This window comes from Tachypleus tridentatus, chromosome 11 (genome assembly GCF_004210375.1).
Source record: "Tachypleus tridentatus isolate NWPU-2018 chromosome 11, ASM421037v1, whole genome shotgun sequence".
Taxonomy (NCBI): domain Eukaryota; kingdom Metazoa; phylum Arthropoda; class Merostomata; order Xiphosura; family Limulidae; genus Tachypleus; species Tachypleus tridentatus.
Genome location: NC_134835.1, coordinates 47,696,956 through 47,721,840, shown reverse-complemented (window position 1 = coordinate 47,721,840; position 24,885 = coordinate 47,696,956). Strand labels below are relative to the sequence as shown.

Genomic DNA, 24,885 nt, shown 5'->3' with positions numbered 1-24,885 from the left:
CTTTTACAATATAAGTAACTAAGAAATAACACACATTATCCAGGAACAAAATTTGTGTTACGTGGTGTTATCAACGTTGGGGTAAAAATTATCCTTTCTTTACTTTGACCGTTGTAAGAGGCAAAAACAAAATACATACAGTGCAACATAGTGCACCGTGCACTGCTGCTGGTGAACAGTGTAAAAACAAGTTAAGAGTTTCAGGGTTGAAAATTAATACCATTAAAATACTAGAACTATGAGATTTGAATACCTTAAAGTGATTTTGAATATGCAGTTCAACAATACTCATAACAGTCATTGTCAATGTGAACTTGTTGAGCAGGTATGTATAAGCATCATATTTTGATATTGTGATGCAACAGAATATTTATAACATTTTTGGAAGGATAAGAAACTTGGATAATAATGATGAGCTAAGATCAGGATTCAGGTATTTCAAGATGGGATATTCCTGTACTTAAGCCTATTAATCCTGGTTATGCTGTCACAGAGAAAGTGTAGCTCTCATTGTATTTTATTACAAAAATAAAAATACTGAAATTTGAAAAGAATGCTCCTAAAGGTATGTAGTTACAGAAAATATTTAATTTTGATTTTTTCTGCAATTTCTAAAGTTCATTCTTTAATGTAGTTATTGGCACATGGACTCTGAATAGTTCACTTGCAAATTAATTTTTATTTTGAGTATAAAATTATAGTTAATATCTTTTTAATTGTATTATCTCTCAAGTGAATATCAAAAGTGTTTTAAAGTAAATGTTTATATTTTATTTTCTGTACTACGGGGTGTTTGGAAAGTCACTGTGCAGTTTTGTAATCATATTTTATTCAGTCTATTTCAAGCCAGCAACTGATATCGGTGTTTAGAAAGAAAATAAGAAGGATCCAGGTCTGTATTGATGCCAACAGGGGTCACTTTCAACATTGTTTATAATTGTCATTCATATTTACCTCCTGTATTCTATATTGAAACATGTCTGTTAATAAATATACAAGTGCACAGTGACTTTCCAAACACCCTGTATATTACTATTTCATATCATCAACATGTGCAATGAAATGTTTAAAATTAACAAATGGAAATATGTACATACCTTTCAATTCATCACAGAAATTCAATAGAATAGTTCTTTTGGTTCATGTGCATAATTTCATGTCTTTATCTCACTTGTAGTTTATTTTAAATGTTGCTTTCAGATTATTTATCTTTTATTATTTATGCTGATATGTCAGCTGATACTCTCAAGGGTTTAAGTTATTGTAGGCAGATTGTGGGTGTAGATGAGCTTGTGTAAACAAGGTTGAACCTGTATGTTACAGATAGCCCTCAAGTAGCTTTGCACAAAATTCAAAAGAAAAAGAATGAACCTGTACATGCCCTGTTTATATAAGCTTTCATAATCCAGATGGCAACAGGTTAAACATATAAACATTATTAAACCTGTAAAATATGGCTTTTAAAAACACAAATAATAAATAATTAACTAAAATATAAAAGTAAGACCTAAATACAATTTTAACTGCCTCTCTTAAGTATAGCTTATTTTGGTAATAAGCCACTCTTTAAGTGCTATAGTTTATCAAATTGATAACAATCTAACAGCAGTTACCTGTACCCTGTGATGAAAAGTGCATGCAAATTTCAAGTTAATCACTGGTGGAGTATATTGTAATCTGTGTTCTTTCTAATGACTGCATACACCTGTGTCGGGTACATACATATGGTTTATAACTTACTGCAGAGTACAGAAGTGGGTGGGGTGGCACTTGTCAATAGTTGGCATGCATTATTTCTGTTTCTAAGTGAGTGGAGCTGTATAACTTAGTATTTTACATATCATAAGGGCAAATAGATCTACATTACATATGGACACTAGTACATGACTAGCTTGTGTGTGGAGGAGTCAACTGCTGCAAAGTTAGGATTATTGTAGCATGTGGATTGTGAGAAGACAGCATTTTAGGATTTTTTTAATAATATTTCTTTTAAAATGAAGAAATTGAAACTTGGAAAACATAAAATTCAAATATACATTATGTTGCTTTTGTTCACATATGGAGAATAAGGTTGTTTAATTAAATTTTGAATTAATTTAGTTCTTTACACAAAAAGGAATTTAAAAATAGTGCCAAGGGCAATAAGATTAAATGTCATTAAAACAAAGTCATATTGATGGAATTGGGCCATCAGTACAATTATGAGGCTCGCAACAAGTCATACTCAAGCTTTGGTAAGCAAAGTGCACCATGTCATAAAAGTTAGAGAATACACGTACATAATCGATAAAGATCTCTGTTAAATAATGAAGGTATAGGCTTACCAAAATAAGGTTTCCAGTCAACCATTATGTGTTTCATACAACTAAATAATGAAATAGGTATTCATGCTATTCCATACAAATACACATGTTTCAAGTTATCAATGTAGCACCCATATATTTCTATGTGATTGGACTGTTAAAACAACCACTGTGAAACTATTGTGATGTTGTAAAATTTCTTGCAAAATATAAAATCTACTGTTCCAGGCCCCCCAGACTGTTTTAAATATGGCAATAAACTCTCAAGTCTCTAACATAAGAAGGCAGTGTTTAGGGAAAGTTAAAGCTAGAAACTTACTTGAGCAGTGTGTTCCAACCAGGGAACTAGAACAAAATTTAGTAAACTTTTAAACTAAAAGGAGTGGAAAGCATGTAGTTCAGTCTGGTACTACATTATCATCCTTGTATGCTAGATGGAACAGATAAGCAACGAGGAGCAGTAGTATGCTTTGAAGATAACATTACAATGGAGCTTTCTGCAGTAAAAACTGTATCACAGGGCTATTGTCAAGGTGAACAGTCATCAGTCAAAGCATTCTAAGACTCAAAATCATCTTATTTACTCAACCCTCTGTACTGACTAAAAATGTTTATTATTTCAAGCCATTGTTCACGTGTTATGATTATCGTCTGTAATCTGTGTTTGATGATCATGTGCTGAAAACTATATTGATCTGGAACCTGGGTATTGTGATAGGAAACAGCAAAATTGATTTGTCATTGTATTCATTTCTTTTATTACTTGGATGTGTGTTTTCTTTTGATGCATTTATACAATATATCTCAGAATAGGGAAGCTATCTTGGAATGGCAATCATGACAAAAAAAATTAAATGTTATGCATAGCACTTCATAATTAATATTTGTTTCTATAATTTCTACTGAAATTAAAAGTGTCCTCTCTTAATAGCACTTGTTAGCAGTAAGATAATATAGATAATCTAATTCAGGTTAAAAACCTGTACATTTTGTCAAAATATAACAATATGAAAAAAACAATGAGACGTTTCAACAACTTTTTATTACTTGAGGAATGGAAAAAATATGTCAGGATGTGTCTTTTGTACTTGTTATTATTTGGAATCTGTGTGTGTTCCATTTTTTAAATCTTAAAAGCACTCTCAGTCAGGGATATGTGAATAAAGCATTGTTTTGTTAGATGAATTTGAAATGTTTGTCCATTATATTGATGTCACTGTATTCTTGGTTAATGAAGAGCATTCCTTGTAGTATTTGGATATTTAACTGCATGCCTGAAACATGTATAAACATTTGTTAAAAACTTAATGAGCTACTTTGATTCATTTTCTTAAACATTTTTAAGGTTAAAAGGTTTGCAGTGGGTGGTCCAAAGCATCGTGCCTATACTTACCTTATTTACTTGGCTTGAACACGTTCCAAATTTTTGGATTTTGCTTCTCAGAAATTCAAAAACAGAAAAAAATAATGTAGTGCTGTCTGATTTGCATCATCTAAATATAGGAATTTTTTTATGAATTGTTCCCATTATTTTTGTTTCCATACTATCTTTTCTATATTATTCAACCTTTTAAGTATCAATTTTGACTTTTCTCTCAAAAATTTGTAAATCTTAGTTAAACAATGAGGAATTGTTTTCATTGCAAAGTTACTTGAACACTACATTTTGGACACAAAGTCAGGTATAATTTCATATTTATAAAGAAAACAATGAACTTCATTTTACACATATATCAGTGCACGCTGTTGAGTTTTCAAACAATGCAAAATGGGACATATCTTAGTAAATCTAGTCGAAAGAAAATATGCATTGATTATTGGAACTTGTATCCGTATGAATGAGTAAACATTTGATTGTATGACATCAGAATTTTTATTACATAACATATTTGTGTAATGCTTATTAATATCTCAGGACAGACATATTTACAAATATAGTGGACAATTCAAGAGAGATGTAAAAATAATCTAATTTTTCATAAAAGTATAAAAAAATAATTTAGTAATTAATCCTTTAAAAGCATCAGGATTTATATTTCAGAAATATAGTTGAACCAAGAAGAGACTAGGCATTTCTGAAAGCCCAGACTTCTCTGATTATGTTTGGTGTTTTATGTTGTTTTTTCTTTAGGTATCCTAATACATTTTTGGCCAATTCATGTTTCTGATCTTTTTGTTGGTTTAGAATTTTTATATTGTCTGTGCTCATGAGTTTTGTCTCTGATAGGCATTAATGAAAAACAGGTACAACAGGAGTATTTTGGTTTTTATTTCTAGTATGATGCCTACTATCATCAGATGTATATGACCCAAGTTCCTCCACCGCCTCCACCACCACCACCGCCACCTCCTGATAACAATGAGTCTACAAATGAAATGAGTAACAAAAAAACTGTGAAAGAGCAGAGTTCTTCCAGCATAAAGAAAGAAAAAGATGAATTTATCATTCATTCTCAACAACCCCCACCACCTCCACATGAGTTAGTGCAGAGAGGATATAGTCATCAGGGAAATTCATCAACTTATTCACCAATGCCAAGCAAACGTAAGTTAGGATGTTCCTCTTTAAATGTTGTTATTATTTGAATACTCTTTTTAATACTTTTATAAAAGTTTATAGTACGTAAATTATTTTTTTCAAGAGCAGGTGCTGTAAAAAACTTGGCTCTGATATTGCCTTGACTTTTTCCTACTGATTTAACAACTAATTACTTTTATGCTTTATGTTGTAGGTATTGGATCACAAAGATGACACACATGGCAAATATGGCAGGTTCCTTTTATTTTTTTGTGCTCATCACAAACTCTGCAAGTTACTACTCTTTCCTTGCTCACTGGTATCTTAACTGAATATCTGAAAGTTGTTTTGAAATCAACTCAACTAATGTAGTTAAACTATTAATTAATAATTTTTATTGTGCTTTACTAGTTATGGGTTTCATATTTTTTTTCAGCAAAATATTTTGTAAAGTATCCTAATTTTTTGAAGTTGCTGGTCTTCATAAATGCAAAATAAGATATAAATTGCTTTCCCTAAATTATCGAGAAGGTCAGATTGCTCTCCTCCTAACAAAAATTGAAATTTGGACATGGGTTTGTATTGTGGCTGTTCAGGAACTCTTTATTTTATGCTGTAAATCTAAGTTAAAATTCATTTATAAGACCTGTAACATATTTGGAGTGATTTTTTCATAATGATAAGCATACATAAGCCTTTAGCTAAATTTGATGTGATTTTGCAGCTGACATCCAAGATAAAAACCCCCTTTTCCTATAATTTACTATCCAAGCTTACAATTTTGATTATAGAACTTTAACTGTAAATTGCTGGGGATTGGGATTCACATCCCCTCTCTGTTTTGATTTAAAATCATATCTACCGTTATTAATAGAACATTTCAAAGGAGTTATAATAAGGTTTTTCAAAACTAAATACTGGTCAGTAATCAACTCAGTTGGAAATGAGATAATTTAGAATGATGAATCATCTGAGTAATTCAGATCTATCATCAATTGGCATTCAGCATTTTTGAGTCACTTTCAGAATACAGCTCTGGTTGTGAGCTACCTCTGTCAGTTTCAGACTTACTGGACTTGGTGTCTTGCAGGGTAGTACTAGCTACTGTTTCTTTGGTAAAACTGTACCTCAGTTTCTTTGGAACAGCACCATAGCCCTGGGTGGATTCATGCACCTGCAAATTGTCTCTTGGTTACCATAAAATTGTTCAGTGCAGGTTTGATTATTTCTTTGCATTCTGCTTCTAATTAGACATTGTGATTGGTTTTGATTACAAGGATGTCGTCCATTTGTAATGACCTAAGATGAACATGCCACAACAATCAGAGTTCAATAACATAAACAACAATTTATTCACAATAACAACACTTAGAAATACATTGAATGCATACCAAAACACTGAATAAACAGTTTATCTTAAACATTTATTAGTGAATAATAATGGAATCAGGAAAAAGAACCAGTAGGAAATAACCTAATTAAAAAAAAACAACATAAAATACAACAAATACAATATTCTAACAATACCTCTCAGTACTGAGTGACAAACATGAATAGCTGTCTTGTGACTCTGTCTTGGTGAAACCTCTGATAGGGTATTTATTTACAGATAAGGTCATGAGATTGTAACATCATGTGATAATAAATTTATATACTCTTATGCCACATTAATATTATCTGTATGTCAATGCTAGGAAAGCTGGTGTCAGTTTCATCATACACATTTACTCAAAGTACAAATGATTATTTAGAAGGTGAGTTAGTGTTTCAATGCAACTAAAAATTTAGAGATAAATTAAGTTACAAAAGGAAATAATAGTTGAATGATGAACACAACCATAATCACAAAATAAATGTTTTCCTGTTTTAACATTTTCTAATGTGGCTTGATGAAAATATACAATCTGACAACATGGCCATTAAGATGCTGAAACCACATTCAACTGTGCTCTTTCTGACACAAGTTGGTATGACAACATCTACAAGCAAGTGTAGAGTGGGCAACTCCTGCCTGTTCTGTAGAATCTGCTCCCATGGGTCTTTAGTTCCTGCACTTTGTAGAAGCTTTTCTGCAAAATATTTAGTCTTCTACTCAAATTCAAATGCCAAATCATTTTTCCATTTGGCTGAGTTTACCCAAAACTTGTTTATATACAGGATATTGTGAAAGGAGTTGAGTCACTTGTCAAGGCACTGGATTAGAGCTGCAACCACTGTCTCTTAGTTTCCTGCAAAGATTTATACATTTAGTTTTCAAAAAGTGATCACAGACAGTGGTTTGTGCAGTGTGATACTCTCATGCATGGGGATCCAGAATTGTAGAAAAGAGAGGGAGATGGCAGTTAGAAAAAATAACAATGTCCTTGCACTCTTTTGAGAGAACCATTTTGCCCTCTGGATCCATCAGTGCTCTGTTGCAATGTTGTATGACAGTAGCCTATCACTGTCAGTCAGGCTTCTTAAATAAATTAGATTTTGATAAGATATTCTGTAAGATGTGAGAATTAGAAGCCACAAACTTGTCAGGTTTGTCAAAATACCATTGATTATACCAATTCCTCTTGACACGGTCTTTAAAACTGTTTGGTACCCTCACCCAGAATTAGATGCACCACCCTACACACAAAGCAGAAAGAATTTCCCTAAATGTTTTCTACCATAATAAACTTTACCTAAGCTTTTAGCTTATAATTTGCTCATGTTGTAGTCAGGTAATGTCTAACAGTATGTAGGGAGTTTAAACATATTCATCACTTTTTAAAATTATTCCAATATTTGTTATTTTTATAAATTTCCATTTTAGTAAAAACTAAAAAAAAAATCACTAGAACTATGGTCATTACCTCACTTATATTCAATGATGTTTCATCTGTAGCAGCTGACACCAAACTGGGGATCTTCAGCTTGTTTCTAAGAGCACTCTTTTATTGACTTTTTTTGCAGTTGCATCTGCATAACCATTTTTTGTTTTCTAGTAAATCAACAAGGATTTCAGGATGTCAAGTCACAACTCTAACCATGACCAGCTCTTTCTCATTTGTAGTTTTTTTAGCCTGCAATCCATCATAGGTCATGGAAAATGCAGTAGAGGAACACAGTATTGATGATAACTCTGCACAAATAACATGTAGTTACATGAACGAATTCTCCAGCTTTGTTGCTGCTCTGTTTCTTAGATTGGCTTCACTTTTTGCTTTCTGCACTGTCACAAGAGTTGAAAGAGGACAGTGGTAATCTGTTCACAACCATGAGGTAGGCAGTTCTTAGCAACTCTCTGTTGCCTTGCTCTGTTTAATTGTGTTTGACAACAGCAGTGCTGATAGCAGTAACATATGAACCAAAGGCCTTATCCCTGTATTCAGTACCAAGTTACTTCTGGTAGTCCAGACCAACCAAATGTGCTTTAAAGTTTTAAAAGAGATTTATTTTATCAGTGATGATTTCATTTTGGTGTGAATTTTGCCTTAAGTATTGCACATGTGATAAACATGGATTTTATAAATTTTTCCATTCTCTAATTACTACAAGTTACGAAATTCAATAGATCAATTTATTTTACAGAATAGTAATATTTTTGTTGGTGTTAACGATAGTTACTTTTCAAAGTTCTTATACAAAGATTCAACATAGTTGAAAATTAAGGACTTTTAAATCATTAGATTTGGCTGATTTTATTCCGTTAAGATCTAAAGTAGTGATACAATAGTGTTCTTTAATAATACTATTGTTATAAATTTTTAGAAGCTCCTGGAACTGGGGGTATAAAATTCACTCTTCCAAAACGATCTGTCCAGCCTGGAACTAGACCCTTAATTGGACCTTGTGCTAACCAGGGTAAAAATCGTGGAAGAGGAAGGATTGGAGGTTTACAACAAACTGATACTTCTGTACCTGGAAATCAAAGGTGAATATGCACATGTTCATGATTTATTTGTCAGCTATTGAATATTACTATTTAACAAAATATGTAAGTTTGGTTGTTTCAAGTCTTTATCTGTTTTTGCATTTCATGTATTTATTTCTTTTATACAGTATTGTCCAAAAGTGTTAAAAAAAAAAAAGAGAATATTTAGTTATTCTTTCCATTTTATGGGCTAATTCTTCCATGCTGTTTCGGAATGTAAATTTTAACACTATGGTAATGCTGCACTGATTCCTGTTGACAATCAAACGAGCCAGGATGATGATATATATCATTTTTTAGAATTCCCTTATGACACAAGACAATCATATCCAAATCACCAACAATCCAGGTTTTGCAGTTTTTTAAAATTTCAGTCTCTTGACAATATTTGGAGATTGAAGTAAAAGTATTTTATTGGATGGATGAGTCCAAGTTTGAAATATTTGATTCAAAATGTAGGATGTACATCTGGCAGATTAAAGGTGAAAGATGCTTACATTAATACACAGAAGATACCATGAAGCATAGGAGGCAGTATGATGGTTTGGGGGTAGAATAAGGGACCAGCACAAGTACCATCAGATACTGATCTGTTATAGTATGCCCAGTGGTTCACATATTATTACTAATGGACTCTACTACCATGAAGATAATGACCCCAAAATTCATCCAACCTATGCAGAAATTACTTAGCTAAGAAAGAAGCTGCTGGAGTCATTCAAATGATGCAGTGGTCCAGACAGAGCCTTGATCTCAACCCAGTTGAGCAGGTGTAGGAATTGATATATTAAAAACTTGACAAATCAGTAGTTATTTCCAAAGAAACTTTCTAGAAATGTATTAAACATTTGGTGTAAAATCCCAAAGAGCACTTTGATTATGTATGTTGCAGTAATATTGATAGACTGTCTACAATTATTTGGCAGCTCAAAAGTTACTTCTAAAGAAACTTTCTGAGAGTATATTAGATATTAGAGATATTTGAAATAAAATGCCAAAGGACACTTTGATTACATATGTTGCAACAATGCCTGAAAGACTGTCTCCAGTTATTAAATCAAAAAGGGGACACACAAAATATTAACTTTTTGCTGAACTCAGGCACTTCCACTGAATTTCTGTTGTGCTCAGTATGAAAAATTAATAAATATTTTGATATTTCACCTGTAATTTACTTTCCTTTATTCTTTAAAAGTAGGCTGAAATCTAATTTTTGACTTTGTTCTAACCCTTTTGGAAAGGACTTTATAAGCTCCTATAATTCAAGATGCTTCCTACTTTTGTATTTGTTAAAAATAAAGGAGTGATGGATCATCTTTCATGATTAATCATTTGTGGAAATCTGGTAATGAAACTGCAACACAATTAACATTTCTAGTTTTCATATTTCTGTGTTTCATACTTAATGAATGTAACATCTTTTGTAGTGTTTTCGAGGTTAAAATAAATTTTTTTTAAGTAAATAATTTCTTCAAGGTTTGATTAGTCTGTGAAAATAAAAAAATACATGTTAACTTTCCTTTAGCATTACTGCTGAACCAGTTTCTTATGGACATGATTGGCCAGAAAGTCTCAAGTAAGTACACCATTGTATGTAACCATCAATATAGTCTTGTATCATTTGCAAGAGTTACTTTATGCATAATAGAATTATATTAAAAAATACTCTATTCATATGTGCATTAATATTTTTAGAATTTCATCACTTGAATGTGCACCAGAACTTTAGTTATTAATTTATATAGTAATTTAAGTAGATATAATACAAGCAGTGTGTGTATGCTAAATGGGGTGATGTGCTCTTGCAGGTGCAAGATGTGACACCATAAGTGACATGTTTAGTACTTATATATTTCATTCATTGATAATTTCTGACTATTCAAAAGTGTAATTCTATCATGCACCAGAGAATTATGTTAGTCTTTTCTAAGAAAGGATATTTATTTAGGAAATAATGTAAAGTCAAAATACTTAGCAGTTAGAGGAAGAAAACTTCAATATCCCATGAGAATACAGGAAAATACATGTGGCAAAATGTGTCAAACAGCAAGATTCTCTGTAATCACACCCACGTCAAACATGAATAACAAAATCATTTCCAGTTGTGAAAGAGAACTCCTCAACACAAAAAGCCATTAGAATGAAGTAGATAACAATGAAGAATTTGAAGATGTTGAGAGTTTGCAAGCTTCCAGCAGTATCTCAAAATAAATTACTGCTGTTATGAGTTGGATAACAGAAGAAATTGGAATGAAGAGCAACTCCAGTTGAACATGCCAAATTTATTTGATTATTCCAGTTATTCAATTAATCAAAATATTGTTACCAAACTTGTTGCTTACCTTGTATTTATTATGGCAGAGCTTCTAAAGCCATCTGTCACAAACATTTCTTTTTTCTTGCAGGTAGTGTTAAAGGAACACTGATTCTTTTGTTTATAAATTCTATTCAAATATTTTCTCTTTACAAATTAATAAAATTTTGCTCTATTTTGTGAATGGTAAAATATTTCCTATATTTATATGTAAAGCAGATTTTGTTTAATATTTTGTTAGGAAATACGTTAATGAAGCTTTTGAAAAGTGCAAGACTGATATCGATAAAGATCAAGTTGAAATAATATTAAAAGGAAAACTTACTAAAGCCTACAATGATGGAACAATGTGGACTAAAGAGTGGGACAAGGAGCCTTTACCTAGGTTAGTTTTCTGAAAACAAATGTTTATTCTACTTATGTATAAATGTCCAGGATGGCTTAAACATTAATTATATTGCTTTTTGTCTGTGTGTTTGTGGTTTTGGAGCATCATCATTCATTTTTGAAAACAAAGGTCATTCAAATATAATATCCTTTTGTACTGTAAGTCTCAAATTTTGACTTGAGGCTCATTTCTGTGCATTAAAAAAAATAGTGTATGTAATTATCCTGAATTTTTTGTGATCATAATGGCACTCACAGCTCACTAGAAGGAAAGTAAAACAATAGTTTTAAACAAAGTAATTCTAGTTTGAGCTTTGTAACTTTGATACAAATCTGGTGTTATTTACTTTTAACATTCAAACTTCTCAAAGTGGTATTGTCAGTGTTATGTAAACTGCTTATATCTCAGCTTTGAGAACTTGTAAGTTAGTGATGTGAACATGTAATGAGAACTAATTTTCTGATCTGCTCAATGGTATCAACTGTCTTGGCTATCACTGTAGCAGAGAATCACATAGCATATAAAAAAATTGTAATAGTTTAACTTTGTGATACATTGTTAACAGAAAAGGTGTTTGAGTAATTTCTGCCACAGTTACACTGAATTAATTTTTAAGGCTTTTGAATAGCTTGCTTTTAAATTTTATATTTCATTTAAATTATGAAGTTGTAATGTGATGGGAAATGTTTTTCATGGCACGAAATGAGGTTGGCTTTATTTATTTTCACTTGATCATATTAAGTTTCACTGACAAGAATATTGTTTGGCTGTGTTTACATAAGGCTTTGTTGGCATAATTAACTGCTTGAATGAGCTAAGAAAATCTGAAAATAATTGATAGAGATGTATAAATATAAAATATGCTTTATGAAAAAGTTATTACAAATATTAAATGAAACTTTGGAATTAATAATTGAAGTAATTTGCTTGTTATTTTGTTTTGGTAAAAGAGCTATTTTACTGTACAGCGGTAATAGTAAACACAGTGAAACTGCATACTGTGTTTTCATGTCAAATGAATGATAAAATTTAGTTTTAATTAATAAAATATTTATTGAAAAGCTTTACAAATATAAAAATATATAATTAGAATCTGAAAAAAGGTAAACATTTCAAGTATTTTTTTTTTTTAAATTGTATCACAGTGAAATCTTTCAGAGCTTAAAATCCATACAAATGTCCCATAAAAGTCATTTTATTTTACATAACGTATATTATCTATAAAAAGATAATCTAAGAGTTTGAATAGTTTCATTCAATGGTTTTTCATTGCAATGCAGTTGAAGATACCGTACAGTATGGGTATCGATTCAGTACACCTGAACAATTAAAAGTTGCATTGAAGTAAAACCTGTGTTTGTTTGTATGTGATCTAATTTGACTTTGTTTTAACACAATGGGGGGGGGGCTATGATCTTGGGCTGTTAACTAATCATGATAACTTGCATCTCTCTAGCTTAAACATTTTGAAATCCAGGATTTTTTTTTTTTTTTTTGCTAGATGTCATTATTAAAACTGTATTAAGAAAATATTCGTGCCTAAGGTTTTCTATCTGTTTAACACAATTACTACCTTTAAGTTTTATATAATCGTGCTTTTAGTATTTTGCTCAGTCTGAATCCTTTCAGAATGCCTGAATGTGTTCCACATCCACTTCACTGGGGAAGGATTTTTATGCAACAATGCATATGGGGCTCAGAGATGTCCTCACTAAACATTGTTAAATTTTGTTTAAATGTACAAGTATCTTGTACACACATAATGGTATTATTTTAACTGTCTTGTTAATAAGAATGCTATTTATCTGTTGTAGTTATTTGCACTCAAACTTTAAATACTTCAAGTGGAAGGTGGTTTTCATTTTAAGTATAACAATACTTTTTTCATTTTGGAACTTTCATGTCTCGTTTGCATAACCTTTAGAATTTCATAAATTAATATCAGACAATTTTTCAGGAAATGTTTGTATTTTTTCTCATTATATCTACCATATCATCAACATATAATGCAATGAAATTATTAAAATTGGCTAAATAAATACATATCTCTTTGTAAAATATCTTTACATATGTTGTCTCACTTATGTTCATAGTTTCAGGTCTCTTGCTTTTCTCATATGGTTAATTTTTAATGCTGTTGTTGTTGTTGTTCTGTTCGTCTTTTACCATTTATCATTCTTCTCAACACTAGTCAACAGTGCCATGAGTGCAAATTACAATAACTGTGGAAGAGATGTGCAACCCTTTGGCAGAATTTTCATGAACCTCATAATATCATAAGACTTGAGAATTGACACGAAGAATGATATATATATTTAACGTGTTTAAACCTTCCAGTTATGTATTTTAAAACATAAATAACATGCAGTTAACTAAAATATAATTGTAAGATCTAAATACAATTTAAACTGCATCTGTAATATATTTAGGTAAGTAACAACCATAAGTGCTATAGTTGATTCAGTAATCAACAACATTGCAGGTATTCTTTGATAGATTTGTTTAAGCAAAGTATTCATGATGAAACTTTGTAGAATGGACAGCAACTGCCTGTTGTGGAGATACAAGTGTAGAGGTCAACGTTTCAAAAGTCTTCTTCCTTTCATCACTCAACAGAGATTCAGGGTTAGAGGTGAGTAACCTGTGGCTGCCATTGGTTGAATCTACAGGATCCTCCAATCAGAAACAGTGATAATCCAACCAACCATAACATGTTCTCCACAATCCACCAGGACCCTATAAAAGACGAACAACATCTTCACACACGCTACTTGAAGATGAAAGGCGGAAGACTTCCAAAACATTGTCCTCTACAATTATCTCCACAACAGGCAGTTGTTGTCCATTCTACAAAATTTTAACATTGCAGGTAGTTAGACATATTCTATGATGAAAACTGTGAGTCAGTTTCAACGTAATTATTGGCAAGTTAGTGTAAAATGAGCTCTTTCTAATGACTATGCATTTGTATGTTTGCAAAATTTATTACTTGTTTTTATCACTTTCGTCTAGAGAACTTTAAAATGTGTGTGTGCTAACAGATTAAGTAAATATGTTTTTGTGTTGGTGTACATTTACACAATTGGCATTATATTATTGAAGGTATGGAGTATCAAAGTAGAGAATTTTTGTAGCTCATGGATCACATGATATATATGAAGGTTTAAGTTGCTTTTTTAAGTAAATGACTTAAAACTTTGAATCATAGTATGCAATATAATGTTAATTTCATTCATATATATTGACAGTAAAGATGTTTAATTAAAATTTGAAATTGGCACAGTGACTTGCACAGAAAAGTGTTCAAAGGGGTATTCATGCTGCTGAAATAATTAATGAAAATGATCACTTATCAGATTTTAATAATTATAAATTATATTAAGTAATCTATTTAATAGTGTGTGTGTTTAAGTAATTATCTTGCACAACTATACGTTAAAAATTAATATTATTTTTAGGAAGTTTGAATGAATATAATGTTTCTTGTAATATGCTCAATAGCATTACAACCATGTAATAACAGTTTACTTTTTGAACCTTCAGAAATAAGTTTTGTTTTTAAGCTTCCAAGTTTTTAATGTTACTTTAATTAACGTTATATGAGAGGAAATGGAAAATCTTTATCCTGCTTTTTAATATAAGAAGTATATATATTATAAGGCCAGTACAAACTGTAAAGATTGATGAAAATTAAATTTTTCTAAAATATATGTTAATGTGTTTTACTTAGGATTATTTGATGTATAATGTGACTTTGAAAGGGTTAAATTGTTAAAAGTACAGAAATAAGTTGTTTGGCTTATTTAATTTTATTATACAGTATCCACAGTGAAAGAATGGAAAAAGAACAGCTTAAAACTGCAGCATTGGAACAACAAACTCCTCAACATTTCCCCCAGAATCAGAGTCTGTTTTCCTCATCTTCATCCAGATCTCATGTTGGAAAGGCTCATACACGGTTAGATATGTGAATTCATGTATTATCCTTAACGATCTTTAATATTATAATATAATTGAATCAAATAACCACATTAATCATGAATGAATTGGGAAGCTCACAAAGTGTTTTCTCTAATTTAACATTTGTTTTGGCATAAAACATTCAGAAAAGCACAAAAGAAACAAAATGATTGGGTTTACTTCCAAATCAGCATAATCAATAAGATATAAATCTTTTCCTGAATTTTTCATGTATTGGGAGTGTTAATCATTTTCTATTATGCATTTTCATTGTTGCTTTTTCTATAGCTGTATTGTACTCGTACAGTCTGTAAAGGCTGCAGAAACTTTACAGTGAATTGTATTTTTTATATTTTTACTTTTTTCCTGTATATGATGTTTGATTATGCCATACCAGTATATCTTGTTAGCTAAAGTGAGAGGTTTTGGTCATGTGAAATTGAATCTACTGAGTTTATGATCTCAAATTGACCTTTACAGTGTCTATACTATAATCTCTAATATGTTTTGGGATAACTTCACAAAATTTTACAAGCTTTCAGTAATTGTTGAGAATCATTTGCAAACAAAAAATTTGGATCTTTAATGAAGTATTTTTGCTATCAGTTTATCCATAAATATATGGAGTCAAAGTGTTGACTGCTTGAAGTGCAAAGTTACATTCAAGTGAAAATTGAAAGTACTTTTTTTATGTGAAGAATCTCAAATTTCATTTGTAATATTTCCAAAATTTCATTATTCATTTTTATATCACGTTTATTCATATATCATGATAAGAAAGTAATTTTATCCCTCTGTGAGCATCTTCTTTGCCTGTCATGGGGGTGAGTTATATTCAAAATTTACTTAAGCTACTTTGTTAACATGGTACATAAATACATATGGCAGGAAAATGCAGCTCATAAACCAAGTTTTAATAGTATACAAGTTTTACATTCTTAAGTTAAAAGGCAATATTTTTTCAAAAATTGAATTACATCAAGTTTGAGATATATACTGTTACTTAGGATATATAAATATAGCTTGATACTACTGTTTCAAGCCATTCCTGAAGGGGAGGGGAAGGTAATTCAGTTTTTGTTGTTGGTTAGTCAGTCAAATTGATCAAACTTGTATAAAGTTAGGGTAGAGAAAGTAATAGATAAAACATGGTTTACTGGGAAAAATGCTTGAAATTCACTTCGGAGGTTTAGAGATTACACAGATGGATTAAGAAAAGTATTTTTAATGTTAAAATGAAATTCACTTTGAAGTTGAGCTAGTAAAAAAAACAATTTGGTATATTCATGGACAAATCTTTAGTAAAAAAAGAAATCTGTTCTGTGAAATCTGCCAAATTGTGTGAAGATAAGTTATCGTATTGATGAGTTCAAAATGGTTATGAATTCTGTCAAATCAACAACCCTGTGATGAAATAGTTAAAGTTTTATTGTAACTCACTAAAATCTTGTGACATGCTCAGAGAAAGATAACTGTAGTAAAAGTGTTAAAATTTCAAAATTTTAGTATTATAGTGTATTTTTATCATTAAATAATTCATAAAAGTTTCAAGTTCATAGCTTTTATGAAAATTTTTATCTGAGATGAATTATAAGTAGTCACTTGGGTATAGTTTGAAACAATATTGTTTAAAAAGTAAAAGGCAATATAATGTTAATGAGCTTATTGCTTGAAAAATTAAACCAAAGATATGTTTAAGTATGATACTAGTGATATCTGAGTTCTGCATTGGAATATACCCATGCTTGTTTCTGGGTGCATGCTGAGGAAAAAAGTAAACAAAACAATTTTCCTCAGTGATTATTAACTTATTGTACAGATCAAGGTGGAACAAATGCCTTTTTGGTAATCCAAAAAAGTTAAGGGCATATGTATTGGAGCCATAAAGCAAGAAGAAGGGGGAAAGTTTGGGAGGTCTTAGTTTTGCAAGTTGGCTTGTGTTTGCTATAACAAAAACCAGTATAGTTCTTAGAAGTATTATGTTAGGTTTGACCATTAGGAACAGGTTGGTCAAAATGTACATGTGACAACCTTTTACATAGTTACATTAAAAATTTCATTAAACCACTTTATTACCAATGTATATGGCTGAACATGGCATAAAAACATAATTAATAAATCAAATTTTAATATTATTTATACTTGAGGTTCTTAATAGTACAAGAACTGTGATATTTGCTGTCTAGGTCTTCCTTCATCTGTTTTTTTACCACCCATTTGAGAAGTACTGAATTAACTTAAAATTACTTATTATAGTATAGATATTACTCAAGCAAAGTGTAACAGGGGCTAGTTGTTAGAGTTTCAGCTTTACTGCTAGTCACAACATTTATGGTCTGGTTAAGGCACTTGACTCGTAGTCTGAGGATTGTGGGTTCGAATCCCTGTCACGCCAAACGTGCTCACCCTTTCAGCTGTGTGGGTATTATAATCAATACCACTATTCGTTGGTAAAAGAGTAGCTCAAGAGTTGGCAGTGGGTGGTGATGACTAGCTGCCTTCCCTCTAGTCTTACACTACTAAATTAGGGATGGCTAGTGCAGATAGCCTTCATGTAGCTTTGCGAAAAATTCAAAACAAAACAAGCCACAACATTTATATTAAGCTGAGGAATGCAGTTGCTAGTGGAGCACATAATTCATTGACTCAAAGAAATATACCATTAGAATAATAATTTACTTTTTACTAGAATAAAGAGTTGAGTCTGTAGTAGTGGTTCAGAATACATTTCAGAGCTTAATGTAACAATTTTTGAATAAGCATACACTACTTTCCAATCTCTTATTCACCTCAGAAACTTTCTATTCATATGTTACTAATCTAGACTCAAGTCAGTGATACTTTTGAGTTACTATATGTTGCTCATTTGCTTGTAGCTACAATCTCTGATTTAAAAGGTAGCAAAGATTACTTACATGAAGCTTGAGTTAAGCATACTCTCTACCATGTAGGGAGAAACACTGCCATGGATGTTCTGTACATTATATCTCAAGTTGACAACTTTTATCAGTAGACTGGTAGCAAGTCTTTTTGTCACTTGTTGCAGTGTAGAGTCAACTGACAACAACTGGCTGTGATTTAGGTATCAGATTATTTTTGGTCCAACAACTCTAAAACACTAACTTTTTGGCCAAAAACAGGGGTTCTCTTTGGTATCTTTGCAACTCCCAAATAGTTTACACATCCATCCAAAAGTATACCTGTTAATTAATTGGGGAATTTTTTGTAACTCATTATAATTATCAGAACTGATGTGGAGCCAAAAAAAAAAAGTACTTCAAGATTTGCTATAGTAGAAAATGATTACTCAAGTGCCTGTTTACATATGTGTGTACCTTTGTCTTTTGGATATCAGCCCTGATTCAAAGGTTCCAACTAATGCCATATTTGGAAGTTTTTTTACAAGTTGATGTAAACATCTCTCATAGCTTTCTGTGCTATATTGGTAACGGTCTGTCAATATGGTTCTCATAATCAGTCTCAAATGAAGTTTATGGAAATGTTATCATGACTTTTTCTCTATTATTTCAACTTTGATACAGCCTTGTTTTACCCTTGACCTACTTTCTTTCTTGGTCAGGTGTCATCAGTGCATTGCATAATATTAATTCAATGTAGCAGCTATAGGTATGCTGCTTCTGGCATATATTTCACTCTTCTTGAAGCAATGTAAATAATTAAAAATACTTCAATGCTTCAGAAGCATAATATTTAGTCACCCATCTTATTTGTTTATGGAGCCACACAATAGAAAATCAGATACACTTAACATGCCCACCTGTCACTTCCTGTCTTTCACAAATTGCCACTAGTTTTCTCTGATATTTTATATATAATATTTCTAAACACTAAAATTCAAGAGATTTAATATATTAAATGACATGTATTACATTGTTTTCCAAACACATATACAGAATTATCTATTTTGCTTCCAGTTCAGACTTCATTCTCATGGGAAAGACATTGATAAAATTAGACTGAATTTTTAACAGCACTTACTGCATAGTTAGAGAGCCAGAATAATTATGTTAGTTATTGGACATTATTTACTTTACACGTGTTATTAATCTATGTTCTTCGGTTTATTATTTCATTTAACAAAAGATTATTTTAAAATAGTACCATTACTGTAAAAAAAAGTAGGCTAAAGTTTCATCAACAGCTGACAGCAGATAATAAGCTGTGTGATATATTTCATGTGTCTATCAGACACTGAGAATTTTAAACTGACATTGCATTGCACTTTTTTTCTGTTTTTTTAATGTGCAGGTATATTAGTTAGTATAATTGTCATGCATTGGTGTTGTTTATGGGAAATTCTTTGATATAACAATTATTTTACAAACCTTAAACTAACAGTTAATCAAATGTCCAATTTTTAGTTTCATTTTTAATTATAAATTATAGTATCAAATATAAAAAGGCATATAATTTACTTTTTAATGAAATTTCTGGTAAAATGGACTGTTATTGTATAATAGATGAGGAAAGACATACATATGTTAAATTCACAATAGAGAATATTATAATATCATGATATTGTACTAGGCAATTTTATTCGACCATTAAAAATATTCAGCAAACACCGGTATTATGTATTTTAACTATGTAATAATTAATTATTTATGTTATGTGCAATACCATGTGTGTAATCATTTATATTATTTGTTGGTTAAAATGCACTGACAGATTTTTTTGTTTTTGTTTTAATTTCTATGCACAGTCTAGATATTTTTTCCAACTAGTAGAAGGTTCTTGACATTATCGAGTGTTATCACTTGACCTGAATTGTGACCTTAGTTCCATGTTTCTGCTCTTATGGGAATTAAAATAAACATTATACAGCCAGTGTGAAACTGTGTACTGTAATTATTTAGTTAATAAATAAGGATTGTGGATGTATTGTTCAAAGTAGTGTTTTTGAATAATTTTTTGAAGAAATGTTTTTGGAGAACTTCATTTGCACTGGTATACATCTCAGTATTTTGGTACTAAAGTACGTGGAAATGCACTGTTGTTTGAAGAACATGTTTCACGATAAATTTTCATCAGTGATGAATTTCAGATCCTTAGGTCATAACTTGCAGTATTTTTTTAAGTGACTTTTGATGAGCTCACCTGTACAGTTAGAAATAAATAAAGAATAAAAAAGAAATGTGTAAACTGTTTGCATATCTTTGATCTCTAGGAATTTATCAGAATCACGATCGGGATCCAAAAGTCCTTCTGTTAAGAAAGGTGGAAGGCGCCATTATCAGAGGTAGTGCAAGTATTAAAAAAATTTTGTTTGTGTCGTGTTTGCTTTTCATTTCATACTTTTTAAGGAATTACATATGGATGGTTATGTTGAATTGTTAAGAACTGATATTTAATGAAACATTTTTTGTTGTTGTTATTGCTGATTTTCTTGTGTTATACTGACATTTTTCGTGCTTTAAAAGGATGTATCATATGAAGTGTGGGTATTAAATGTCAGATATTTGACTCCTAAAAAGTGTACTCAGATGTAATTAATGGGAAATTTGAGCATTTGAAATGTAGATGTTTAAATGTTTTGACCTAATAAATAGTACATTACATCACAAAATTGTATTACTGTTCTAATATATGTTGTAATTAGAACAGTTATTGTATAATTCTAATTGATGACTGACAAAACAATTATTAATTGCTAAACAGCAAAATCTGTAATATTTAGAAGTGAAGTTATTGTAATAAAATCAAAGAATTATATCTACAGCATAAGATTTCTTGACAAAATTAATTAAAGTATTTGATATTATTTATAAACAGTAGTTTTCTTGAGAGAACTTGGTAATGTCCTTGAAATGGCTATTTTGTGTTCCTCTGTTGTTGCCTTAAAAAAAAACAAATTTTTCTCTAAAATTCCATCTAGAAAGGGGTTTTTTATTCCATCCAGGTCTTCCGAGTCAGATTCTGAGAGTAATGATGATTGCAGAGGTAAAAAACGTAGTTTAAATTCCACAGTAGTAGGACCAACTCATAAACATGGGAGAGGTGAGGGTGCTTCAAGAGGCCACGGAAGGGGTGGGACTCATCAAGGAAACAAAAAAGGACCTGGAAAAAAGGGCAAAAAGCAGAAAAACAAAAGGTTTTGTGTTTCAAAATTATGTTTATCAGACAATGAGTAGTAGTGATTGTAGATTTCTCCCTTCACTATGGCCCTGTTATATTACTTTTTAGTTTACTCTGAGAAAAACACCTGAAAAGTAAAATACTGTTGCAGAAGGGTTCATTAATTCTTTTTCTAAGGGTAGGTCAAAATTCACGTCATGACCTTTTACAGTTATTTTCAAAATTTAAACAACTTCAATGTCAATGTATATTAATATACATGGCATCAAAAGATAGTTACTAATTCAAGTTTTAATATTATGTAAGATTTAATTTTTTTTATTTTAAAGGGAAATATTAAAATAAATTTTCAGGCCCCCCTTGCATGTGTTTTGTAAAATTTTTCACTCCGACCTGCTCGCCTCCTAGTTTTTCTTATCCTCTCTCTCTGTTGTGCTGAGTTTAGTGTAAATTACTTATTGTAGTGTAAATATTACTATGACATAATCTCATGTTTTTAGCCTCTGATCTTCTTTGTTTTTGGAGACATAAATAGAACGTTAGACTCACTTACAACATTCACCTTTCACATCCTTTCTTTTGCAAATTGACAATAATTCAGACATTTGCTGTCACACCATTTATAGCCAATAGAAGGAAAAAGTTTTAATTTACCAAATGATATAATGGTGCCATGTTCTCAAAAGAGATTTTTAGTTATTTTGCTTACGGACTGAAAGTTACTATCACCATGTTCAAATTGAATACCTAAGGAAATTGTGGTAAAGCACTTATGCTTTAGTTAGAAAATGTTAAATGATAATATAGTTATAGGACATTGTTTGCTTTTAGTGTATTAGTGTTTTGTTATGCACATTTTTGAAATAAATAGAAATTTTTTGTTGTGTTAGTATTGTTAGTTCAGTATAGGAGAAGAGTATTGTTTCGTATGATATCTCATTTTATACAACAGTTGAAAACAGCACTAAGTATGTGTTTCTGGTATGGTTTTTCCCTCCTCTCACAAGAGTGGCTAATCTCTTCCAGTACTGTCCTCTGTATGCAAACCTTTTCTTTATGCATGCCACAAGCCTTCTGCGCTGCACTCACTTTCTGCTCGTGATATTCTGTCGCTTTTGGGGTGTGGACTTCATTCACGTCATTGGTCCTCCTTCTATTATGCACATGTGCAGTCCCTTAGGGAGTCTCTTCATGATAGTGGAATCTTGCTCAGGATCTCTTGTTAACTCCTGTTACTCTTCCTCCTGCCATGATAGACAATCTGCTTTGGTAGTTGGTCAAGACTCATATTTTGGTGGGCATCCTCCTTCCTCCTCCTCCAGATTTGCATCTTTTCATAGATGTGTATCATCACATTGGGGTATATGTGTCAGTTACCAGGAAACTTTGTGTTGTAGGCAGAAGGTCTTTGCATGTCAATGTTCTTGAAGTCGATCACTTTTTAACTGACTTCTTCTCATCAGACATTTTCTGGTGATGATTTGCCCTAAGAATTCTATAGTGGTAGTGCATATCAATCATTAAGAGGACACCTGGATGATATCTCTCTATATTTGGGCATCAGATTTACTACATTTGGTCCATGCTCTGCATTCTCCTCATTGCATCACACGTCTAGGTGCTTTTTCATTCTTGTGGTGGATTATCTTTCCAACCTTGACCAAATATATATGACAGAGTGGGGTTTTCCCTCATGTAAATTAATTTGCCACAAACCTCAACCACTAGTTAACCCTTCTTTTAGTACTCAATATCTCATCCTCATCTCTGTCTATGCCTTCAAAAAGGAGTGGTTTTACAAATTACTTTATATTTATCTCCTAACCTGTTACTTCATCGGGTGATCTCTCTCATCTGTACTACTGTGTGTTGAGGCCTTCTGATTTCTCTTAATTGACCAGTCAAACCGTTGTTTCCACAATTACAACAATTGTAACTTTTCTCTCCAGTATCCTCTTTCTTTGTCTCCCTCCTTTCTTCATCAACCTTGGTCACCAATTCTACATCCAATTCATGTCCTCTGTTGTCATGTCTGGATTTTATCTGGTACTTGTCAAGGAGATCATGTTTCTCCCATCAACTAGTCTTCCTCTTAGCTCATTCCATATGTTCTACTTCAGTGGTGGTGCATGAGTGCAAATATAAAGTGTTCTGTAGTTAGTCTGAAATTTGGAGATTCCCTGTTGACTGGCCTACTATGGTTCAAGTGGTGGAGTTTATCACATGGCTTTTCTACTGGGGGGTCTTCTGTCTCTTTGCTCCCAGGTTATCAGGCTATCTTATCCCATACCTTTTATTTTCATCAAAACCATTGAGTTATGTTCCCCATTTCTTGCTATATTAATATGTTTCTTATGAATTTTTCATCTCTTCAGATGGCTTACTCTTCCAGAATGAGATATGTGGTCATCTGTTCCCTCATTTTATCTCTGTTTCATCACTTTCCTTTTGTTTCATCTTTACCTGTCTCTGAAAACAGATTTTCTTCTCCTCTTAGCTTAAGAATGTTGAAAGTTTGATTTTTTTGTCAGTGATGTTCCAGTTATGCTTTACTACCCTACCTATCTTCTCCTTTATCCAGATCATTCCTTCCTCCCAAAGACCACAGTAATTACAGAGGGGACATCCTTCCATGGTACTCTTTATTTTGACATTCTTACCATGTTTGGAATATTTCCCCTTCTACCCTTATTAATTTGATGGCTTTTTATTTGATGGGTTTATTCCTCCTTGCCTTCTCAATCCTAGAATTTGTTCCAGGTGGTTTCTTGTTATATTCAACACATCATATTTTCATTTGCATATCATTTTTTGGAGGAAACCCTCTAGTCTGGCATGTGGACTACACTTAATGCATTTGTCTCTCAATATTTACATTATGTCAAGATTTCTTTTTTCAGATTTTTGTCTTCTACCTTCAAAGTCCTAGTTTGATTTAAGAAATGTTGAAAAATAAATTATATATATTAGCTTATACAGGAATTACAAAGCTCAAATATCATTTGGTTACTTCAAATATATATTTTAAGGGCCATATGTTTGATTTGGAGACAGCAAAAGTGCTTTTGGTATATTTTATTCACAAAATTTTCAAGCTTATTTCTGGTGCAAAATAAACAACTGCAATACATTAAGAAATTGCACATCTAATTATCATACTGCTGTTGTGTCTATGTATCAGTCTGATTAATAATGGACATTTAGGCTACTAACCACAACAGTAGTATATTTTCAATTATGTAGAATGGAACAGCTTAACTGTCTTTAAATCTAATAATTTTTGAAAATGTATAATTTTTCATGAAGAGAACTAATATTATTAATGGTGCATAAGTTGTTCAAGCTGATTTTCAAACATAGATTTATTGAATGTGTGTGTGTGTGTACACACTTGCAGAACAG

At 31.5% G+C, this 24,885-nt stretch overlaps 1 protein-coding gene across 2 annotated transcripts in view; it reads left to right on the top strand.

Moving 5' to 3' along the window:
* Positions 1-24,885, top strand: part of LOC143232103 (leukocyte receptor cluster member 8) — a 55,238-nt gene that overhangs the window by 13,613 nt on the left and 16,740 nt on the right. Inside the window, exons 4-10 of one of the 2 annotated variants that reach the window (XM_076467176.1) lie at positions 4,581-4,848; positions 8,563-8,725; positions 10,251-10,301; positions 11,281-11,424; positions 15,248-15,385; positions 20,576-20,647; positions 21,308-21,499. In XM_076467176.1, coding sequence (XP_076323291.1) covers positions 4,581-4,848; positions 8,563-8,725; positions 10,251-10,301; positions 11,281-11,424; positions 15,248-15,385; positions 20,576-20,647; positions 21,308-21,499 — 1,028 coding nt within the window. The remainder of the gene's footprint in view (positions 1-4,580; positions 4,849-8,562; positions 8,726-10,250; positions 10,302-11,280; positions 11,425-15,247; positions 15,386-20,575; positions 20,648-21,307; positions 21,500-24,885) is intronic. The other variant, XM_076467177.1, reaches the window with a different exon arrangement.